This window comes from Sprattus sprattus, assembly GCF_963457725.1.
Source record: "Sprattus sprattus genome assembly, chromosome: 1".
Classification (NCBI taxonomy): domain Eukaryota; kingdom Metazoa; phylum Chordata; class Actinopteri; order Clupeiformes; family Clupeidae; genus Sprattus; species Sprattus sprattus.
Window position 1 is genome coordinate 41464077 of NC_137920.1, and position 21414 is coordinate 41485490.

The 21414-nt window shown below is 44.2% G+C and overlaps 2 protein-coding genes across 6 annotated transcripts in view; one reads left to right on the forward strand and one right to left on the reverse strand.

Moving 5' to 3' along the window:
* The first annotated feature begins 268 nt into the window (after positions 1 to 268).
* Positions 269 to 5434, forward strand: LOC308380365 (creatine kinase, testis isozyme). The gene is made up of 9 exons (XM_080857681.1): positions 269 to 427; positions 598 to 644; positions 1152 to 1350; positions 2073 to 2227; positions 2396 to 2528; positions 3277 to 3433; positions 3638 to 3761; positions 3948 to 4137; positions 5112 to 5434. Exons 1-9 carry the CDS (start codon positions 391 to 393, stop codon positions 5294 to 5296), a joined length of 1227 nt encoding a protein of 408 aa, XP_080713807.1. The 5' UTR covers positions 269 to 390; the 3' UTR covers positions 5297 to 5434.
* Positions 5435 to 5600: 166 nt separating this feature from the next.
* The window catches only part of mark1 (MAP/microtubule affinity-regulating kinase 1), a 28707-nt gene continuing 12893 nt past the window's right edge, over positions 5601 to 21414 (reverse strand). For 2 of the 5 annotated variants that reach the window (XM_080856827.1, XM_080856826.1), the window contains exons 4-19: positions 20382 to 20430; positions 19233 to 19298; positions 19069 to 19139; positions 18571 to 18627; positions 18107 to 18343; positions 17626 to 17745; positions 17127 to 17226; positions 16834 to 16946; positions 16588 to 16747; positions 15989 to 16170; positions 15775 to 15872; positions 11034 to 11183; positions 10238 to 10495; positions 9787 to 9813; positions 8339 to 8383; positions 5601 to 7828 (exon numbers count right to left, since the gene is read on the reverse strand). In XM_080856827.1, the coding sequence (XP_080712953.1) occupies positions 7486 to 7828; positions 8339 to 8383; positions 9787 to 9813; positions 10238 to 10495; positions 11034 to 11183; positions 15775 to 15872; positions 15989 to 16170; positions 16588 to 16747; positions 16834 to 16946; positions 17127 to 17226; positions 17626 to 17745; positions 18107 to 18343; positions 18571 to 18627; positions 19069 to 19139; positions 19233 to 19298; positions 20382 to 20430 (2076 nt within the window). In that variant the 3' untranslated portion in view covers positions 5601 to 7485. Of the gene's footprint in view, positions 7829 to 8338; positions 8384 to 9786; positions 9814 to 10237; positions 10496 to 11033; positions 11184 to 15774; positions 15873 to 15988; positions 16171 to 16587; positions 16748 to 16833; positions 16947 to 17126; positions 17227 to 17625; positions 17746 to 18106; positions 18344 to 18570; positions 18628 to 19068; positions 19140 to 19232; positions 19299 to 20353; positions 20431 to 21414 lie in introns of those variants that run through there. The other 3 variants (XM_080856829.1, XM_080856828.1, XM_080856830.1) reach the window with 2 other exon arrangements.

Here is a 21414-nt window from a genome sequence, read left to right on the forward strand (position 1 = left end):
TCAACACGTCCGCCACCCCAGAGGCTGTCTCTGTCTCTGAGCTCCTGTGTGCTCACCCTGTCCACGGCTCATAGTACCAATGATAATGATTGACACAGGCTCAAAAATAGACACAAGATGGAAGTGAAAAGTAACACGACACCCCGAGCGTAAGACAGGGCTTTGTGTGGGATGAAAGACAAGCAGGTGGGTGACAACAGAGATAGCTGTGACGTGTGTGACGAGGCCTCTGCCTGGCTATTCATAGCTCTTTTGTTAAGGAAGGACAACAGTCAACGGCAGCACAAGATCTTGTCTGCTGTTTGTTGCCTGGTCTGAGTAGCTGCCTGTGGGACTTCTAGACGGTCTGAACTCAGCTCCTTTAAGCAGGCTGCCCCAGCAACTGCAAAGATGTTGAGGTCTCAGAGGAAATGGATGAAGTTCAAATGTAAGACCTCTGCATGCCCTCTGTCTCATATGCATGAGTGTAGTGGCAGCTTCAGCAGTGAGTGGAGAGACATGTGCAACCGTCTGCCCACAGTACTATCTCTTGCTTTGCTAGTAGATGTGTGTGTGTGTCTCTCTCTCTGTTAAACTTGACATAACCTTCTCTTTCAGCCCCACTTGAATTTCCTAAGGAAGTGAAGTACAAGCCTATTCTCGAGGTAAACATTTCACTCTCTGAAAAGCAGGAGGGATACACATACCTCTCTGCAATAGCCCTGCCACTGTTGTGATTCTATTGATTGGGCCACCACCACCACCTCTGCCTAAACAACTCTGACATTCCTGGGAGGTTTAGTAAAACCATAGATTGACCAGCAGGGTAGGACAGATTATATGACATTGATGTGAGTAGTAGAGAGCCCAAAGTTGACATCACTTCACTGACTAAGATAAGTGAGTGAGTGTATGATAGTGTGTGTGTGTGTATGTATGTGTGTTTGTGTATGTATGTATGTGTGTGAGTATGGATGTATGTATGGATGTGTGTATGTATGTATGTATGTATGTACATAACTGTATGTCCATGCTTACTTTGTTATGCCTTCATTGCAAAGGTGCAGTGCTCAGCTTTTGAAATTTCATGCCCACCCATGCAACTTCAGTGTTGTTATTAGTAGTGCCCTGTCTCTGTGTGTGTGCCACACCATGCTCTCTTGCGTCTCCAGAGCTTGCAACATATAGACCCCATGAGCCGGTTCAACTTACGGAGGGGGTCCCCTGAAGAGGAGTTCCCCTACCTGAGGGACAATCACACCTACATGGGCCACATCCTCACCCTGCATCTGTACACACGACAGTTCAACCGCGCCACAGAGAGCGGAGTCATCTTCGACGACATCATCCGACCAGGCCTAGAAGACCCAGGTGAGATGTTTAAGGGTTGTGAGAGTGTGTGTGTGTATGTGTGTGTGTGTGCACTAGTGTTTTTATGCATCTTGAAACGTTGATCAAATGAAAAGTCAGTGTTAAACTCTACAAACAGGCATATTTATTTATATTTTTACATAATATAAGTATAAAAAAAAAGAGTTTGTGTTTGAGTAACTTCATGAAGTAAAAAATAGTTTGTGTTTGAGTAACTTCATGAATGCTACAAGTAAAAAACTGTTTGATTGAGTAACTTCATGAAGTATAAAAGAGTTGGTGTGTGAGTAACTTCATGAATTGTACAAGTAAAACAGTAGGGGTCAATATAGCTGTAAGGTGGCTTAGCAATAGCTACTACTTCAGTTACCTTTAAAATGCTTTGTCCTCACTGCCTTTATGCTCCAAGCGTATGTTAGAGAGTGTGTGAGAGTACGGTGTGAGAGTACAGTGTGTGATGTTTCTGTGAGAATAAATATCAGTTAATGTGAGGGCCCTATAACAACATCATTTTTTTTCTTCACATTTAACATGTCTTTGTTCAGAAAAACGACTTCATCAACCCAACCAACATTTGACTGTGTGAGAGTTGTTGTTAGGGTACAACAGTGAGCACTGAGCACATATGGCTATATGTTTGTAGTAATAAGTGAAGACCCCCATTGAATGTTTACACACTAAACATAGTGTCTGATATTGAACATGTCATCTGCTGTCACCAGGTCAGCCCACAGGACCCATGGCAGTGGGATGTTTGGCTGGGGATGCCCAGTCCTACATCCTCTTCTGTGACTTCTTTGACCGCATCATTGACGCATATCATGACTACAAAATCACCAGCTCACAGGAGAGTGACTTTAACTGTGGCAACTTGAAGGTGTGGCCCCAACCCCCGCACATACCGTGTGTGCTGTCTTTGATGCCTCTTGTGTGTGTGCCGTGTAGTGAGTGGGTGTTCTGTGGTTGTGTGTAGGGAAATTATGTCTTTGCTGCCTCTTGTGTGTGTTGGTCGTGTAGTGAGTGGGTGTTCTGTGGTTGTGTGTAGGGAGGGGATGCCTTGGATGCTGCCTATGCTGTGGACTGTGAGGTCAGAGTGGCTCGCTGCGTGGAGGACTTCTGCTTTCCGATGCACTGCAGCAGGGGAGAGCGCAGGAAGCTGCTTTCACTGGCAGAAAAAGGTACTACACACACTGACCTCAGTAAGCACTGTCTACTACATCAGCAAGCAAAACACTGAAAGTGTCCTTACAATGAGATTGCTTAAAAATCTTCCATAGAATTTTCCAGACATCATTTTCAAAAGTTATGTAACATAGAAAATGAAGGGGAAAGTAAAACATTGTACCCTTCTGAGGACCGCTTGCATTAACACAGGTGTACGTATATTGTACACTTCTGAGGACAGCTTGCATTAACACAGGTGTATATTGTACACTTCTGAGGACAGCTTGCATTAACACAGGTGCATATTGTTGGGAAGACCACTGCAGTAATCATGACTTGTCTACATCTGATACTTCACTAGATTATTCTTTAGCCTAGCCTAGTCAGATCTTGGCACCGGTTGTATCACCTGTCACTAAATAGCCCAGCAGGACTTGCCAAATTGAATAAAGGTGGTCGGTGAGACAATCTGTTTTTGAAAAAAAAAAAAAAAAAAGTTTTTAGTTTAAAATAAATAAATAAATAAAAAGTAAATATCATTGCTGCATTTGCAGCACTGTGTTGACGAACTGAATTGTGGTTTCTCTGCGTTGCTTGAGGTTGAAAGTTGTGAAAAGTAACTCCGTAGCACCAGATATTTTCCCTTGCAGATGTGTCATGCTTTGGTCTGTTTGGTCTGTTTTGTGTAGGCTGTCAGGATGGTAGGGTAGTAAAGTAATGCCTTGCTGTTACTACAATCATCCCTGGTGTCTCATATCTCAGCTCTGACCAAGTTGTCTGAGGAGTTCCCAGGCAAGCTGTACTCCATGGAGGAGCTGAGTCAGGACGCAGGTGGAAAGGGGCTCGCCATGATGACCCCAACCCCTGCAATGGTGAAGATTGGGGTGGCTCGTGACTGGCCCGATGCCAGGGCTGTGTGGTAGGTCCAAAACGATTTCTCCCCTGATAACCTTGTAAAAGCTGCCTCTATATATCGTACTTATTAGACACTCGTTATCAACATTGACTTCTCAATGTAACTTAAATAGGGCGAAATGCAAAAAATGTGTTAAAACAGTAACAAGAGACGGTCATTTGGGGCTTTTGAGTACACAGAATGACAGTGAGTCTCTCTGCTCCCTAGGGAGAGTCAGGATGGGCAGCTGGTCGTATGGGTAAACTTTGAGGACCACCTCAAGCTTGAATGCTCCAGGACAGATGCCAACCTCCAGCTGGCGTTTGACTGTATCTGCCTCAACCTGTTGAAGGTATAGGGAGATCTTGTTATTGTTCTGTCTGGAACAGTGTGACTAGTAGTACCATAGTATTGAGCTCTATTCTCTCTGTCTGGAACAGTGTGACTGCCTACCCCACTGTGGTACCATAGTATTGAGCTCTATTCTTTGACTGCCTAACCCACTGCAGTACCAATGGGCTCTTCTCTTTCTGTCCAGCTGGAGAGTCTATATAAAACCCTCCGCCACCCGTTCGTGTGGAAGGAGCACCTGGGATGGGTGGTGAGCTCCCCAGCGGAGGTGGGCACGGGTCTGAAGGCCAGCGTCACCGTCCGCCTGCAGCACCTGCCCAATCACAAACGGCTGAAGGATGTCCTCGACAGACTGCGCCTCCACTTGATTCCTACCGGTACTACACTGTGTTTGGCCATGGGATAGAAGTGAAATGATTGGATGAGTAGCACCAATTAAGAGTTTTGTAGAAACCGTACAGGCTGTTGAGTCATAGAGAAATCTAATAATCTCCTACAACTGGGTTACAGAAAAAAGCATAGTTTACCGCTGCAACCACTTCTATTTAAATGTTATTGGTTAAACACTGAACACTGTCTGCATGTATATAGAACACCTCTGCATATCATCAAATCTAGAGGTGTGATTGGGTTATACCAAAATCCTTCCCATGACAACACTACACTATGGCAGGTGTGTACGCAGTAGGAGTCTTGGCAGGTCTCATGTCTTTGGGTTACTGATGGACTCTCCGGGAGGGAGGGCTGCACAGCCTGGTGGAGACAGCTCAGACACACATTATATTCCATTGGATTATATTCCAGACATCCCATTCAGTGACCTCTCCATAGACACAGATATCAGTTTTGCAGTTAGAAGCCAAGCAAGAAGATTCCATCTTCCACAGGATATTCACTGAGGAACAAGCATGGTTGGGTATAAAACTAGGGCTGACCTGGGGCTGTTTTCATAGTTGTTTGTTGCATACCCATGCATCGTGTACCGGGAGCAAACACTATATTTATGAAAGTTTGAATGTTTTCATCCATGAGCAGTAGGGGTCCCAAACTTTAATTTGCATCATGATCTCTTGCTCATAATCACCATGGGTTGGTTTTCCAGTGATTTCGCTGCAGGGCCAGAAATGAGGTGGTTAAAGTGCCAAATCATGAACCAGAACCTTACTTAGAAGATGACGTTTATAAGCTCTACAGAACATTTCTGCCATTGGGTTCTTGAACAAAAATCTTTAAAAATCGCTCACTTTTAAAAATCAACTTGACTTTTTGTTCTTAGATTCTAAAAGTTTATGAAATTTGCCAAAAGACAATATGACGTTTCCTTCAACAGTGTGTTACACTCCCTCCACAGACAAACCTGGGCTGTACAGAGCGACCAATGCTCCGACCATTGGCTTCACCGAGGTGGGGGTGGTCCAGTTAGTGGTGGATGGTGTGCAGCTGCTCATCTGCATGGAGAAGAGGCTGGAGAACCATGGGGGCATAGATGACCTGGTGCCCACACACAAACTCAGTGGATACACAGAAAAATCCTGAGCCAGGGGGTGGGCTTGTTATTCCGGCCAATGCAACCACTTTTTGCCAAAACATTTTAAATGGAGTGCTTGGGAGTCCTGTGATGCGATTGAGTTTCAGTCACCTGTTGCGCTGAATTAAAATACATACACTTCATATTCTGAAAATAAAGGAGTTGTCACCAGCCTGAGGTTGTCGGTTATGAATACAAAATGGCCACTGCACATGACAAACGGCAATCTTTGGGACTTCAACTAAAAATGAAGAAAACAAACAGTTTAGAGGTTCCTTTCAAGTCTCTTTTAATAGTGTGCATCAGTGAGTCCAGACACGCAGTCAACTTTATCAGATGGATGTTTCTGGGGATGGTGGTGAGGGGAGCGGGGGACACAACAGGGGATGGGGTGGGGGGGAGGTAGGAACCCTGTGACCACAGACAACTGCCGTCTGCTAAGGCAACAGAAAAGTGTTCTCTAGGTGACAAACGTACCATCACAATAAAAAGTAATCAGTGCCATCCCAACACCATCCTTCAAACACACACACACACACACACACACACACACACACACAGACACACAGAGGCTGGGGTACTCACAGTATGAACCTTTACATAGTTTCTCTCAATTGAGAAAAAAGCGCTTCAAATACACAGACTGTATTGTATTCCTCACCTTCCTCTTCGTATCCCTTTAAGTGAGTCGTTTGAGCAGCTCTTTCCTGCCCTTTCCAGTACTGCTTGCGAACAGTTGGTGATCCAGAATCACAATACAGACTTTCATTGCACATTGAACCCTCGTCAGTTAGTAGAAAGGAAACACCATACACTCAACTCTAGTGGTTTTTACATGAACTCTTCCACTGGCTTCTCTTTAGCACTCTGCCATAACCATGGAGACCAGCTAAATGAAATGACACTTCCTATATGGGGAATATGGTTTGGTCTCCAATATCACATGGGGTCAGGGTTCAGAGGTCAGGGTGCAGACAGGCAGAGCAGCAAAAGAAAAAGGCATGATGTCTTGGCAGGGAGAGGGGAGATAAGATGTCTCAATGCGGGGAATATCCTACAGGCTCCAGGTCAGCCGGTGGAGACACCAACCCAGCAGTGAGCAGTTGGAGCACAGCTTAAGGTCAGATCCGAGGCCAGTCCTACTATAGTATGCCTACAGTACCGTACCATTTATAGAGTAGTCTTCAGCGGTCATTAAATATTCAGAAAAAATTAAATATTCAACTCAAGATGGTCCCACATAAAAAGGGGAAGGAAAAAGAATGCCATTCATGCTCGATGCCATGTCAACAGAACACATTCTCCTCTTGTTTGTTTTGTAGAACCAAAAACTTACTACGGATGCACTAAGGGGAGATGGAACTTGTGTTTGAATGTGACATGCTACGTTTCTTTAAAAATACTGCTATTCAACTGTTATGTTTGAGGACTGAGCTCCATATGAGAGTCAAAATTATATTTCTTGTGGAAAACATTAAAACAACGCACTAAAAATATGCTAATCATGTCATGAACAGAATCAAAATAAAAAAAATACGGTATGACACCTTAAAACATACAGTTCTTTTTTTCTGTACAGAACCCAAAGACTATACAAACACCTTCAGACATAATGCTGAAAGCATCCTGTATTATACAACTCTATAAACAGTCAAGGTTGACAAAAACATTCTCTACATAACCTGTACATGTGGAAAAAAAAGAATCTTTAGAAGTCTGTGGTTGCCTGCCTTCCACGTCCAAAAGGTAGCGCAAGGGAGAAAACGAAGAGCAGCAGGCCATTTATTATTGCAATGATGGTGGAGTTAGCGTTAGCCTCAAAAGCAACAAGCCAGGATCTGGGACGAAGGGCAAACAAGGGGGCCATTCAGTAAACTTGGGACATGACCAAGAATTCAGTTCATCACATGACGAATTTGATCAGAAATGTGTATGGATGATTCTCAAGATGAGCTTCTAGTTCATCCCCTGATTTCACTGGCCTGGGTGTGGAGCAGCCATAGCGGAGGTCGAGGGGCAGATTTTGGAAGGGGGGGTTGCCTGAAAAAAAAAAAACAGTAAACTGAAATTGGCATTCTGTGTTCTCTGCTCATTGCGGGGGTGGAAACCACAAACCACTTGCCCCCTTCCCCTCCATGTGCACGTTGAGAACTCTTTTCTTCTTCTTCTCCCGTTTGTGTTGGGTCACTTTCTCCCCTCAGAGCTTCAGCTCATTGGCTATTTTGGAGGCAATGTTTTTGAAGGCGATAGAGGTGCCGGATATTCTCTTGAAGCGCACTCCATTGAGCGAGAGGCGGGGCAGCTTACACACCTCCATCTCCCATTGGACCAGGCAGTCTTGACGGGCGTCGCCATGGACGCAGAAGAGCAGAAAGCGCTCGCGCTGCTCGTAGTCACAGTTGTTGGCGTCCAGAACCTTCCGGATCTCCCGCATCATGTCTGCGGACTCCATGGAGGAGGTGGTCTTCATGCTCCACGTGAAGCGAAGGGAGCGGGGTTTGGAGTCACGGCCATCTTCCTTGGCCTCGCACGACGCGCTCCTACAGAGGAATGGAGTAGACACAACCGTCAATATGTGACTCTAGATACACACACACACACACACACACACACACACACACACACACACACACACACACACACACACACACGATTACAGAACAAATGTAAAAACAACCTACTAAAAGATAGCAGCTACTATGTGAACTACATTGTGAAGAAATTCTTCTTTTTCTTTAAAAGGACAACTCCTCCCTATCCCACCACCTACTCCTGGTACAGTAGATCACATTATTGCAGAATAAATCCCCATAGCCACATCACATCAGTACAACACAGGTCCAGAGCTTCGCCTCCCATCGAACACCCATTAGTCCAACATGCCCCAGTCAGCGTTCACACTACGCGTGGGACAGGAAACAACTGACCTCAGGCCCTAGAGTCAGAGTTCACACAACACTACTCACCTCAGGTCAGAGTTCACACTACACAACTCACCTCAGGCCCTGGGGTCAGAGTTCACAGTACGCATAGGACAGGAGACAACTCACCTCAGGCTGTCAGTCCTGGGCCTGGCCTCACCCTCACCGGGCACCCTTGGGAGCAACCAGTTAGAGTTCAATATCACATCGGAAGTAGAACAAGGGAAATACATGCATTGCACACACTCACACACACTCATACACATACCCATACATGCATACATACACACAGAATGGTCAACACCTGTGGGGAGGATTGATTCGTTTTATTTAGAGTGATGATACGAACGTTTTCTTAATATAGGTTTGCCTGTTTTGTTTTTGTGTCTTTCCTTCCTTGCTGCTTTAAAGGGTGTTGGTTGTCTAGTACAGAAAATGACAGTTAAATGTGTATATGTGAATTGACACCATCACGAGAATATCATTTTCCATGGACGTCAATGGACAACATTTTAATTTTGTATGCTATCTCCCAGAGGAGAGAAGACACTATCAAGTGTGAAATATGGATTATAATTTGTATCATATTATAAGTAATAATTTAAAAAAAAAAATCAAATACTGAATACAATGGTTAACATTAGTTTTTAAGTAAATGGAGTGTTGACCTTTTGAGGGTTCAACATTTCAAAACGTTTCCATGACTTTTCAAGGACCTTTAATTAAGTCTCATGACCTTTCACAGCCTACACAACATTGCCCAGCTAATTATTAAATGAAAATTAAACAACCGTTCCCATTATTTTTCTAATACGCTAGTTAGACTATTCAAGGTCAACTCAGCTTCAGAAATTTGCACAAAAGAAACCTTATCTATGGAAAATATAACATAATTAATTAAATTAAACCTACATACAACAACATTTAATTTCATGACTTTTCCAAAACTTACAAATGATTCACTGAACTTCACAACTTTTCCAAAACTTTCAACAGATTCACTGAACTACACGACTTTTCCAGGCCTGAAAAATAGAATTTTCCATTCCATGCTTTTTTCCAGGATTTCCATGGCACTGGGAAGCCTGCCTTTTTGTTTACCATGCCAGTAACATTTTAAAACTTTGCATTTTCTAGTTTTCCTATTATTCCACATGTCCAACTGAATTTTATTAAACTGCAATTTAGTTTCTATCTATAAACTGAACCAAATATAGTTTCAGAGAACCCTTAATATACAAGTTCAAGCTTTCCTTATTTTGCCACTAACTTTGCCACTGTATTCATCTGGTGGTAATATGTTCACTGTGACATCCAAATTTCATTCATTCACAGCAAACATGAACCCATACCTCATCCTTAACAATTGATCTCCACCTGACGACCGACCAAACACACACACACACACACACACACACACACACACACAGGCAGGCAAGCAGGCAGGCATAGGATATGCAGGTTGTTCCAATGCAGGTTAATAAGTACTGCAGGGTCAGAGGGTCAGAGGACCTGATTAATGGGGCCAGGAGAGGTAGAGGAATGATGGGGGACAGAGGGGCGTGGTTATATCCTACCTCTGAGCGACCCTGAAAGAGAGAGTTCTAGAACAAAGAAAAAAGAAGGCAATCTTAAAGCCACTGCTAAATTAAATACAACGCCTACGAAGGTTCAGTCGGTAAAGATTTTGACTAAGCTGTGGCATTTTCCAGAAAGAAGGTATCGAATTTCAATGTGTTGAGAAAAACATATGTGCCTTCTGACCCCCGAATGTTGTGCATCAAATTTGCGTGGGGTGGGGGGGGGGGGGGGGGGGAGTGAACTGGTAGCAAAAACACTGACGGTGCTGCTGATCGCCACACTGCGGCCTTCTGTTATAAATCAGCCCTTCACAAGGGTGGAGGGAATATTTCCTTCCACACTAGAAATCAAACTCCACTCATTCATGTTGCAAAGGACCTACACACAACCTGTATGTCTGTATTGGCTGTGAGAATGAGGTTTATGGTGTTAGGGGTCTCTACTGACCTGCGCACAAACTTCGAGGTGATTTTGCTGATGATGCCCGTGGAGGTGCCACGCCGTGCCTGGGCGAGAGCCCCAGTGTCGTGGGAGAGAGAGGGCGATGCGGGCGGCCCGTTGTAGGTGGCACTGCGGCGGTCCCGGAGCTGCCCGCCGTGGAAGGTACTGCGACTGGACGTGCCCCGCGGGAAACGTGTGCGATCAGGAGTACTGCTGCTGATGCTGTGGGATGAAGGGGACGCTGAGGGGACACGGGTGTTGGAGCTGGAGAGAGAGAGAGAGAGAGAGAGAGAGAGAGAGAGAAGGAGAGAGAGGGGGGGGAGAGGGAGAGAGAGAGAGGAGAGAGGGAGAGAGATATAAAGAGAGAGAGAGAGGGAGGGAGAGTGTGAGAGAGAGAAGGAGAGAGAGAGAGAGAGAGGGGGGAGAAAGAGGAGGAGGAGGGAGAGAGAGAGAGAGAGAGAGAGAGAGAGAGAGAGAGAGAGATGGAGAGGGGGAGAAGGGAGAGAGGGGGAGAGAGAGAGAGAAGGAGAGAGAGAGAGGGGGGAGAGAGTAGGAGGAGGGAGAGAGAGAGAGGGAGAGAGAGAAGGAGAGAGGGAGAGAGAGAAGGAGAGATGGAGAGAGAGGAGAGAGAGAGAGGGAGTTGAGGAAATATAGTGAGCGGAGATGATGATGGAATTCTAGGCTGCGTTCTATTGCTATGGAACAGGAGAGTCTCTGGTTGGTGAAGGACTCTATCTCAGCCCACTGTGGCCATAGACATACAGTGTTTTTATATATATATAAATGAGAGTGGCCTCCTCACCCTTTGTACTCAGTGTTGTCCTCTATGGGCGGGAGAGGGGACTTCACAGGGTGCCCTGAAGCAGACATGGACTTCATGTGACGAGGCCGTGTAGAGGCCATGCCTGAGGATGGAGATGTGCCACTGGCTGAGGAAGACATCTCAGTTAGACTGAGAGAGAGAGAGAGAGAGAGAGAGAGAGCAAGAGAAAAAGAAAGAAAGAATGAAAGACAGAAAATAAACCAGTGAGTCAGGGCAGGGTAATACTGAAGTAATTCAACCCCGTCTAAAATTGAAGTTGTTTGGGGATTCAAAAATGCCACCCACTGATAACACTGTGACTTTGGACTATGCAAAGTTTGAGCTACAGTTAATATTGACAACATTTTAATACAAATCTGCATTTTATTGGTTGAAAACCAGTCCCTGGCACACTTTGTAGTATTTTTCTAAATTATGTAGTGGGTGAAATTAGGCTCAGAGCTGAAGATTTTAAATTTAAATGACGGGATCAGTTCACAATTTTTCCTGCAATTCATTACAGTGGTTCCACTTGATCTGTGTGGGGAAAGAGTGGGCTGCAACATACAGTGCCTTGCATAAGTATTCACCCCCTTGGATGTTTTACCCTTTTATTGCTTTTATAAATCAGTGATGGTCAATAAAGGTTGGCTTTTTGGACAAAAAAAAAATCACAAAAAAGCCCTCTTTAATGTCAAAGTGAAAAAAGATTTCTACACAGTTATGTAAATTAAATAAAAATATGTAATGAAAATAAGTGATTACATAAGTATTCACCCCCTTTCAATAGACTGACCTAATTCAACAGAGGTCAAGTCAATTGGTGCTAGAAGTCTCACAATTAGTGAAATGGGGATCAGTGTGCAGTGAATGTGTCTCAAGTGATTGTAGTATAACGACACCTGTGTCTGGAAGGTCCATTCACTGGTCAGTATTCAGTAATCAGTATTCCTGGCTATTGTTACGCGATGAAGACCCAAGATCACTCTAAGCAACTCAGAGAAACGGTTATTGAAAAGTATAAGTCAGGGGAATGATACAAAAAAATGTCCAAAGCACTTAACATCCCCTGGAATTCTGTTAAATCCATCATCAAGAAATGGATGGATTATGGCACATGTGTAAATCTGCCTAGATCAGGCCGTCCTCACAAACTGAGTGACCGTGCAAGAAGGAGACTACGAAGAGAGGCCCCAATAGACCTATGACTACTCTGAAGGAGTTCCAAGCTTCAGCAGTTGAGATTGGAGAAACTCTGCATACAACAACTGTTGCCTGGGTTCTCACCAATCAAAGCTTTATGGAAGAGAGAGCCACTCACTTTAGTCCAATCAAAAGGTACTCCCTAAGGGTCATGGGTAATTGGTGATTTTTTTGCATTCCTTCGTAACAATTTTGTGTTCCCTCGCTACAAGTATTGTAAGGGAATTGATGACAATTTTGAAATCATGGATGAGTTTGTATCCATGGAGTCCATGAAGTAACAGTGACAGGATCGGACTTAAGACAGGGAGTCAGGGTGACAAGGTGATTGCATTGAGAGGCTGAAGCTACCTTGGTGTAAACTGGCAAATGACACTGCAAATGGATCGCCAAATTTAAGAGGAAAAAAACAAACAAACATCGGACTACTGAAAAGAATCCAGGACAAGGTGAAAGAAGAGGACCCTTGGGTCATTTTCCATGTCCACCAGGAAGTCCTGTGCAAGACTGCGGCTTGGTCACGTACGTAGTGAAGCCAGTCGTCAAACATGTGAAGTTCATACGGTTGATGGAACCGGTGTAGAGATGCCCCTGCTGAACTGTCATAGAATGTGAACGCTTTCAAAAGCCAAGTTTACTTTGGAATTGGGCTAATGAATATGTTCATCCCTTGCCTTGAGAACAGGCTTGAAGAGGCGCTTCAGCATGGGAAGAAATACAGTCAAATCACAGAACAACTTGCACAGAGAATTCTGTCATTGATTGATTTTGAAGAGACTGGTGTCATGCCCCCTGTCACTCGATTATGAGACAGCGCCACGGGAAGTGATTGATCTCCAGAGCGACTTAAACTGGATGAGTTTCACGCCTCACTGAACAGGAACAGGAACAGGCCCAGGCTCCAAACATCCAACAGATTGCACAGAAGATCCTGGTGTTCTTTGGCTCCACATGTGTTTGTGATCAGTGTGATGAACATCACCAGAGCCGTCACAGAGATCAGTGCACTGATAAACACTTGAGCTCGGTCCTGACACACCACTTTAATGCACCTGCAAAAAAGGGTGACCAGCAGCAACACTATTCCCATTAAATCAAGCACATATTTTCACTACTTTTCGGGAAACAGCTTTAGATTCTTGTAATTTATTTGATGTAAGTTAATCCACCCCCCCCCCCCCCAATCAACTATCAAGTATGGACTGTCTTTTCATTTCTAAAACTCAGTGTGGCCCTTCAGCCAAACAGTTCGCCCACCCCTGATAATACTGTACATTCCAAACTTTGCCCCAGATTGAGATTAGTGCCAAAAACGACGAGGGGGGTACTATGTTCAGAATGTTTTTTTTTCTCAGAAAGTTTGATTCCAACCCTCTGCAGAGTCTGTAGTGGCCATGCATAGGAGATTATTACCCAGACCTGGTGGAGGTGTGGAATAGAAGAACACCTGGGGATCTCCCTCCCTCCCTCCCACTCTCCCACCCTCTCTCTCTCTCTCCCTCCCTCCCTTCCTCAGTTCAGCTCTTCCCTCATCTCCTACCCGCCCTTCCTATTCACACACACACACTGCTGTCCACCCACATACTGCTAACACGCTTCCAAACATCAACCACTAGACACATTTTATCCCTTTATTCTGAGTTGATTTAATGATTTATATAGTAATCTAGATTTGTTGTTCGCTCCCTTCTTTTATGTTGCCATCCCACAAGCCGGCCAAGAAAGTATTGTGTGTATATATATATATATATATATATATATATATATATACAGCGGGTGAAATAAGTATTGAACACGTCGCCATTTTTCTCAGTTAATACATTTCCAAAGGTGCTATTGTCATGAAATTGTCACCACATGTTGGTAACAACCCAAGTAATTCATACATACAAAGAAAAAAAACAAATACATTCAGAAATTAAGTAATGTGTATTAATGTGAAATAACACAGGAAAAAAGTATTGAACACATGAAGAAAGGGAGGTGCAAAAAGGCATGGAAAGCCAAAAAAAACTGCTGGAATCTTTCAGTAATTAGAAGGCAATCTGGCCCCTAGTCAGTGCAAATTAATATCCCAACTGATGGCCTATAAAAAGGTGTCTCATTACCAAAGTGTCACATAAGAAGTAACTCATGATTGGTAAAAGCAAAGAGCTCTCTCAAGACCTTTGCAACCTTATTGTTGCAAGACATACTCATGGCATTGGTTACAGATGCATTTCTAAACTTCTGAATATTCCAGTGAGCACTGTTTCGGGCCATAATCTGGAAGTGGAAAGATCATCATTTCACCATAAACTGGCCACGACCAGGTGTTCCTCGCAAGATTTCTGACAGAGGAGTGAAAAGAATTATCAGAAGAGTTGTCAAAGAGCCAAGGACCACTCGTGGAGAGCTTCAGTAAGACCTGGAATTTGCAGGTACAGTTGTTTAAAAGAAAACAATAAGTAATGCACTCAACCCCCATGGCCTGTATGCACGCTCTCCACATAAGACTCCATTGCTGAAGAAAAAGCATGTTGAAGCTCGTTTAAAGTTCGCATCACGAAATTTGGACAAGCCTGTGAAATACTGGGAGAATATGGTCTGGTCAGATGAGAGCAAAATTGAACTCTTTGGATGACATAATGCACACCATGTTTGTAGGAGACATGGCACTGCACATCATCCCAACAGTGAAGTTTGAAGGTGGGAACATCATGGTGTGGGACTGCTTTTCAGCATATGGTACTGGCAAATGTCACACAATTGAAGCAAGGATGAATGGAAAAAATGTATCAAGACATTCTTAATTAAAATCTGCTGCCATCTACCAGGATGATGAAGAGGTAACGAGGGTGGACATTTCAGCAAGACAATGAACAGCCAAGGAAACTCTCAATTGGTTTCAGAGAAAGAAAATAAAGCTGCTAGAATGGCCAAACCAATCACCTGACTTGAATCCAATTGAAAATCTATGGAAAGAACTGAAGATCAGAGTTCATAGAAGAGGCCCAGGGAACTTTCAAGAATTGAAGCCTTTTTGTGTTGAAGAATGGGTCAAACTCACATCTGAGCAATGCATACAAGTAGTTTCTCCATACAGGAAGCGTCTTGAAGCTGTCAAAGGCTTTTGTACAAAGTATTCAATAAATATCAGTAAGCGTGTTCAATACTTTTTTCCTGTGTCATTTCATATTATTAGACATAACTTAATTTCTGAACTAATTTGTTTTGGTTTCTTTGTATGTTTGGATTACCTGGGTTGTTACAAACATCTGGTGAAAATTTCATGTCAATACCACCTTTGGAAATATATTTACTGAGAAAAATGGTGACGTGTTCAATACTTATTTCACCCGCTGTATATATATATATCTCTCAAGTATAAGTATGGATGATCACACTCAAGAACATCGGAAATGGTCGAGCAGAAGACGTTTGTTGATTTGAGGTGGATTAACACATTGGCAGACACAAAACACAGAGAGAGAGAGAGAGTGTGTGTATGTGTATGTGTATGCGTGTGTGTGTGAGTGCGTTGCGGAGATCAGCAAACCTGCTGTCTTTGCCATTGGGGATGGCAGAGTATCGTTCAGTGCTGGAGCGCTCACACACATACGTGTTCCTCCGCGTCATCGCTCCTGCAGCGCTGGTCTGTTCACACACACACAGATAAAGATACACATTTAGATAGAGAGAGACATTTAGATCAAGCCACAAAACACCCCCTTATATGATGCTGGTCATACACCATCCCCATGACCACCCACCCCTGAGGCTGTGGTGGACCTCCTGTGCTCCTGCGCGACTAGCGGAGAGGCGATCACCTCTCCTTTGGAGCTGGAGGTAGGCAGCTTGCGTGCCGTGTCCCATTCTTCTTTCTTCTCCCCCTCCACACTGTTTGCCTGTGCTCGCTTGGTGTAGGACACGGATGGGGGGATAGAGGGCGCCACTGCAAGAGAAGAGCCACCACACACACAACAGGTTAAGACACTATGCATCCCTATGTGCATACATCTACATTTCTGTGTTTGATGACTAATACAGTGGTACATAGTTGGTTCTAAATATCCTCTCTTTAGGAATAAGTACAGACAATATGGAACTCCATGTGAAGTCATGCTAACCATGTGGGTGTCATGCTAACCATGTGGGTGTCATGCTAACTGTCATGTGAAGTCATGCTAACCATGTGAAGTCATGCTAACTGTTATGTGGGTGTCATGCTAACTGTTATGTGGGTGTCATGCTAACTGCCATGTGGGTGTCATGCTAACTGCCATTTGGGTGTCATGCTAACTGTTATGTGGGTGTCATGCTAACTGCCATGTGGGTGTCATGCTAACTGCCATGTGGGTATCATGCTAACCATAGTCGCTATAGCGCCGCTGCTTCTGACTGGCTGATGTGCTGCGCTGGACCACCTTGGAGGTGTGGGCCGGTGACTGGGCAGAGCTGTTGTTGAGGTCACTACTGGGCCGGGTCCTCTGGGACAAGTTCATGCTGGACAGCGATTCACTCCCCTCAAACTGCACACAAAAGATGGCCAGTCAACCACCACACAGCTCACTAATCAATGTAATTTACAGTCATATCGCCATGATCCGGGTCTGACCTCAGCTCGTTTCCTTCCCAGCAGCAAGTACGTGGCCATGATGTCATCATATTTCTGGCCCTTGAGTGACTCTGTGACTTTATCCTTCGGGAAGCCCATAGTGATCATCATTTCTGTGGGGCAGGAGAAATAAACAGAGCCAGAGAGTGAGGAGAGGGTGGGGGGGGCAAGAGTGACAGATGATGAGATTCCTTTTCTGTAATGTCAAGACAGGGTATAGATAAAGGATGGGTTGAGGAAACAAGTAAGGAGAGAACTAAAGGCAGAAGAAAAAGAAGAAGACTAATGTTGACCTATCCGATCTGGATCACTGAAGTCAGGCACGGGTTCTGAGTAGGGTTTGAGCTCCTCTTCCTCATGGCTGGTGTTCATCCAACGGTCCTTCATGATTTGCTGAAGGGGCGGAACAACATGACACCCTTACTGACTCTCTTGCACACACACACACACACACACACACCCTCACAATGATACATTCACATTTCTCTATGCAACTGACAGTTCAAAAACCTTTTGCCAAAATAATACCATGTTAGGCCATAAGTAATGCCGAGCACTATTTAAACTGCACCAAATAAGCACTACAACATTTCCCACGCAAGATGCACACACACAAACAACATAACCTGCTTTTTGAGAAGCACGTTCAAACAGATCAACCCTCACACCTAGGGCACAGACTCATGGGTGTTAGTGTCAGTCATATGAGTGTGAGTGTGCGAGTGTGTGAGTGCACATATATCTGTGTGTGTAAGTGTGCTTCTGTCCATTTGAATGTCTGCATGTTCATACCTCCAGGCTGCCACGCTTGCCAGGGTTGAGCACTAGTAGTTTCTTCAACAGGTTCTCACAGTCAGTGGACATGTAGAAGGGGATGCGGTACTTCCCCCGGAGCACCCTCTCTCTTAGCTCCTGCAAACATTCACACACATGAACACACACACACACACACACACACACACACACAAACACACAGTCAGTACACATGACGGAGCACCCTCTCTCTCAGCTCCTGCAAAGAGCACACAGAAGAACGCGCACACACACACACACACACACACACACACACACACACACAAGCAGCCTTAAGGACCCTTTCATTATTAATGTGAACAGTGTTTTTGTGCTAAAAAAGCAATGCATTTACAAAGCAAGATCATCTGCCTCCATAGTGTTTACAAGCACAAGTTGGACGTGTTTCTGTTGAGTGGTAACACTGAGTTCCATGTTAAGAGTTGCCCAGTGCAGTTGGAGCTTTGGAGACGCTACAGACCTTGAGGTTCTGTCCATCAAAGGGCAGAGAGCCGCTGACCAGTGTGTACAGGATGACCCCCAGGCTCCACACGTCCACCTCGGGCCCGTCGTACTTCTTGCCCTGGAAGAGCTCCGGGGCGGCGTAGGGCGGGGAGCCACAGAAGGTGTCCAGCTTGTTGCCAATGGTGAACTCGTTACTGAAGCCAAAGTCTGCTATCTTTATGTTCATGTCTGCATCTAGGAGCAGGTTCTCAGCCTGGGAGAGAAGAGCAGGAGAGAAGAGAGGGAGAGGAGGAGAGAAGAGAGGGAGAGAAGAGGAGGAGAGAAGAGGGGGAGAGAAGAGGTGGAGAGAAGTTGAGATTGCAGTAAAAATGAGAGAACGATACAGAGAGAATACAGACGTGAACGCATTGTAAAGCGACCAGCTCGTCCATGTCCAGTGTGAGGGGATACAGGTGCTCTTGAGGACTACTGAGGTCTCACCTTCAGGTCTCTATGGACTATCTTCTTTTGATGACAATATTCGACTGCGGACACAATCTAGGGAAAAGATAGTACCATTTCAATCTTTAATCTCCTTAACCAAGAAATAGAACGGTTCTTGATCTTAACAACACCATACACACCAGGAATTTCTTTTGTGATTTTGGTCTGCTACATAATCATATCATACATTTTCAGAAGGAGATGGACAGAACTCACCATTTTCCATTTTTATTCCATCTTAAAAAACTGTTTTTACAATCTCACTAAATATTGTTCAAAGAACAATGATATATGTAGCTACACTGATTAAAATATAATCCCAGGCTCTAATGTACTGTGTGTTATTGTAACACACACATAATGTTGTGCTTGGGTAGTTGGAAAGTTCCATCTTTCAAAAGCTAAAATGCAGTTTGAGTGTGTAAGTGTGTGAGAGTGAGAGTGTGTGAGTGTGTAAGTGTGTGTGTGAGTGTATTTGTGAGTGTGTGTGTTTACCTGACGGAACTTTGCTCTAGCTTCTTTCTCCTTCATTCTCCCATGTGCAACCAAGTAGTCAAAAACTTCTCCTGAAAGGGGTCAGAGGCCAAGGAGAGAAATCAGATAGACACAAGTCTCTGCAGGTCACTAGCCAATCAAACACACACAGTACATGCACTCACCTCCACTGGCATACTCCATTATTAAATAAAGCGTCTTGTCCGTCTCAATCACTTCAAATAATTTAACTGGGTGGAGAGAAGCAGAAAATGGACGATGGATTAGTGCATTACTGGAATAATATCACAGGGGAAATTACTATAAATATTTGCAAATAAATTCAATATAATTAGTACTGTATTTTTACATCATACCACAAAATTAAATTCTCAGAAGACTTTAAGTATGAATGAATGAATGAATGAATGAGAGAGAGATTTTGTTGTGCGTATGCGTGTGCCTATGTGTGTATCTCTGTGTGTATGTGTGTATGCGTGTGTGTGTATGCGTGTATGCGTGTGTCTGTGTGTGTATGCTTGGGCCTGTGTGTGTTTGCGTGTGTATGTGTGTGCCTGTGTGTGTATGCGTGTGTATGTGTGTGCCTGTGTGTGTATGCCTGTGTGTGTGTGCGTGCGCGTGTGTGTGTGTGTGTGCGTGTGTGCGTGCGTAAGTGATTGAAAGAGAGTGACAGTGTGTGTGTGAGCGATTGAGCGAGAGGGTGAGTGTGTGTGTGAGTGTGTGTGTGTGTGTGTATGTGTATAAGACTGAGAGACAGCCAGACAGTAAGAATGCCTAAATCTCTCAGCACTGTTTGGAGTTGGCTGCAATTGAATCAGCATCTCCTACAATGTAGGGGTAAGCCTTTGGACAGAAAACCAACAGACAAGGCATCGTTTGTCTATCCACTCTGGAGTGGACATTAATCACAGCTTTTAGCCTGATTAATCAATCACAGAACTGTTCAAGATACAATCCACTACTCAGGCTATTCCACTAAGACACTCACATGCTGACAAGAATCTGTATCAACTATACACCAAGTATAGGAGAAAATATATGAAATATTGAGATACTGAAATATTATGACACAGAGACGTATTTTACAAGCACAGCACTGCCCTGGACCAGAGAGAGACCAATAGTGCTGTACCTCTGCTGGACACGGACCAAAGAAGGACCCATACTTAAATAAATGAATTTAATTTCTGAGTGAATAAATGAAAAGATGCACTCTCTTCAATCCTGTCCCCTATGATCTGGTGAAGGAAATTAACCATAGGAGAAGAGAATCGACACTAAAACAGGAGAGGTCTACAGGAGAGGAGTCTTACCTATATTAGGGTGGTTCAAGAACTTCATGATCCTTACTTCACGAAAAAGCTGTGGAACAAAGAGCACAGAGGAGTTGGCAACAGTAGTTGCAATAAAAAAAAAAATGTAATCATTTTAAAAACTATACATATGGACCCATATACGCCATGCAGAGGAAACAGATTATTGCCTCAACTTAGCCTTAGCATGGTCCATCATGTGTGCCAATGAGGAGAGCATGTGGTGGTAGACCATGGCTGGAGTAAGGAGTGAAGGACTGATAAAGGGGGGAGGGGGTTGTAGGGAGAGGTTGCCCTGTTTGTCTGATGGCAAGGGTGCAAGGCTCAACGCTTTCAGAGATGGACTAACTATCTGGCTTCACTGTTGGGCAGCCTGAACCACAGTCACATCAGTAATAAGTTAGCGCTCTTTCCAAGGCCCATACCTCCCATTTTTTGTAACTATCCGTCTCCGTCAATACATCGCTGTTTACCTTGTGGGTAGTAGTATGCCAACATTAGATAGCTGGCACCTCCCAAATCCCCCTCAGACGTATTTTTCAGTTACAACAATGGGGGGTTTTACATTGCAGTATCCATTTCTCGGCTTTCTGTCTATTACGCCCTAACTGTGACCACAGCACCAGCTACTCAAAGCCATCCTAACCATTGTAACATTTACAGACACATGTTAAGACCTCTTAAAGTAGTGCTTTCTGGTGAATAACACAAAACCCTTTGCCAATGGCAGCGGTCATTCATTTATTACAGGTAAATATAGGTACAGGTCTTTAGAAATATCAGACCTCCAAACGTTGGAACATTGAAAAATCAATTGAACTTTATGCAACATTCTGAGGAGCTGTTTAATAAATATTTAACTGTCAATCAATCAATTCAATTTTGTATAGCGCTTCTCTGAATACCCGAAGACGCTTTACAGAGGTGTCCAGTCGGGTCCAGTCATTGAGACACAGTCATACCGCTGGCGGTAAGCTACTGACGGAAGCGTGGCAACCAATCAGCACCTACGGCCCCTCCGAACCACCACCAT

Coding starts and splice junctions, on each gene's coding strand:
- LOC308380365 (XM_080857681.1), top strand. CDS start 391: ATGTTGAGGTCTCAGAGGAAATGGATGAAGTTCAAAT. Junction 1,351..2,072: donor ACCAGGCCTAGAAGACCCAG/GTGAGATGTTTA, acceptor TGCTGTCACCAG/GTCAGCCCACAGGACCCATG. Junction 4,138..5,111: donor CCTCCACTTGATTCCTACCG/GTACTACACTGT, acceptor CTCCCTCCACAG/ACAAACCTGGGCTGTACAGA.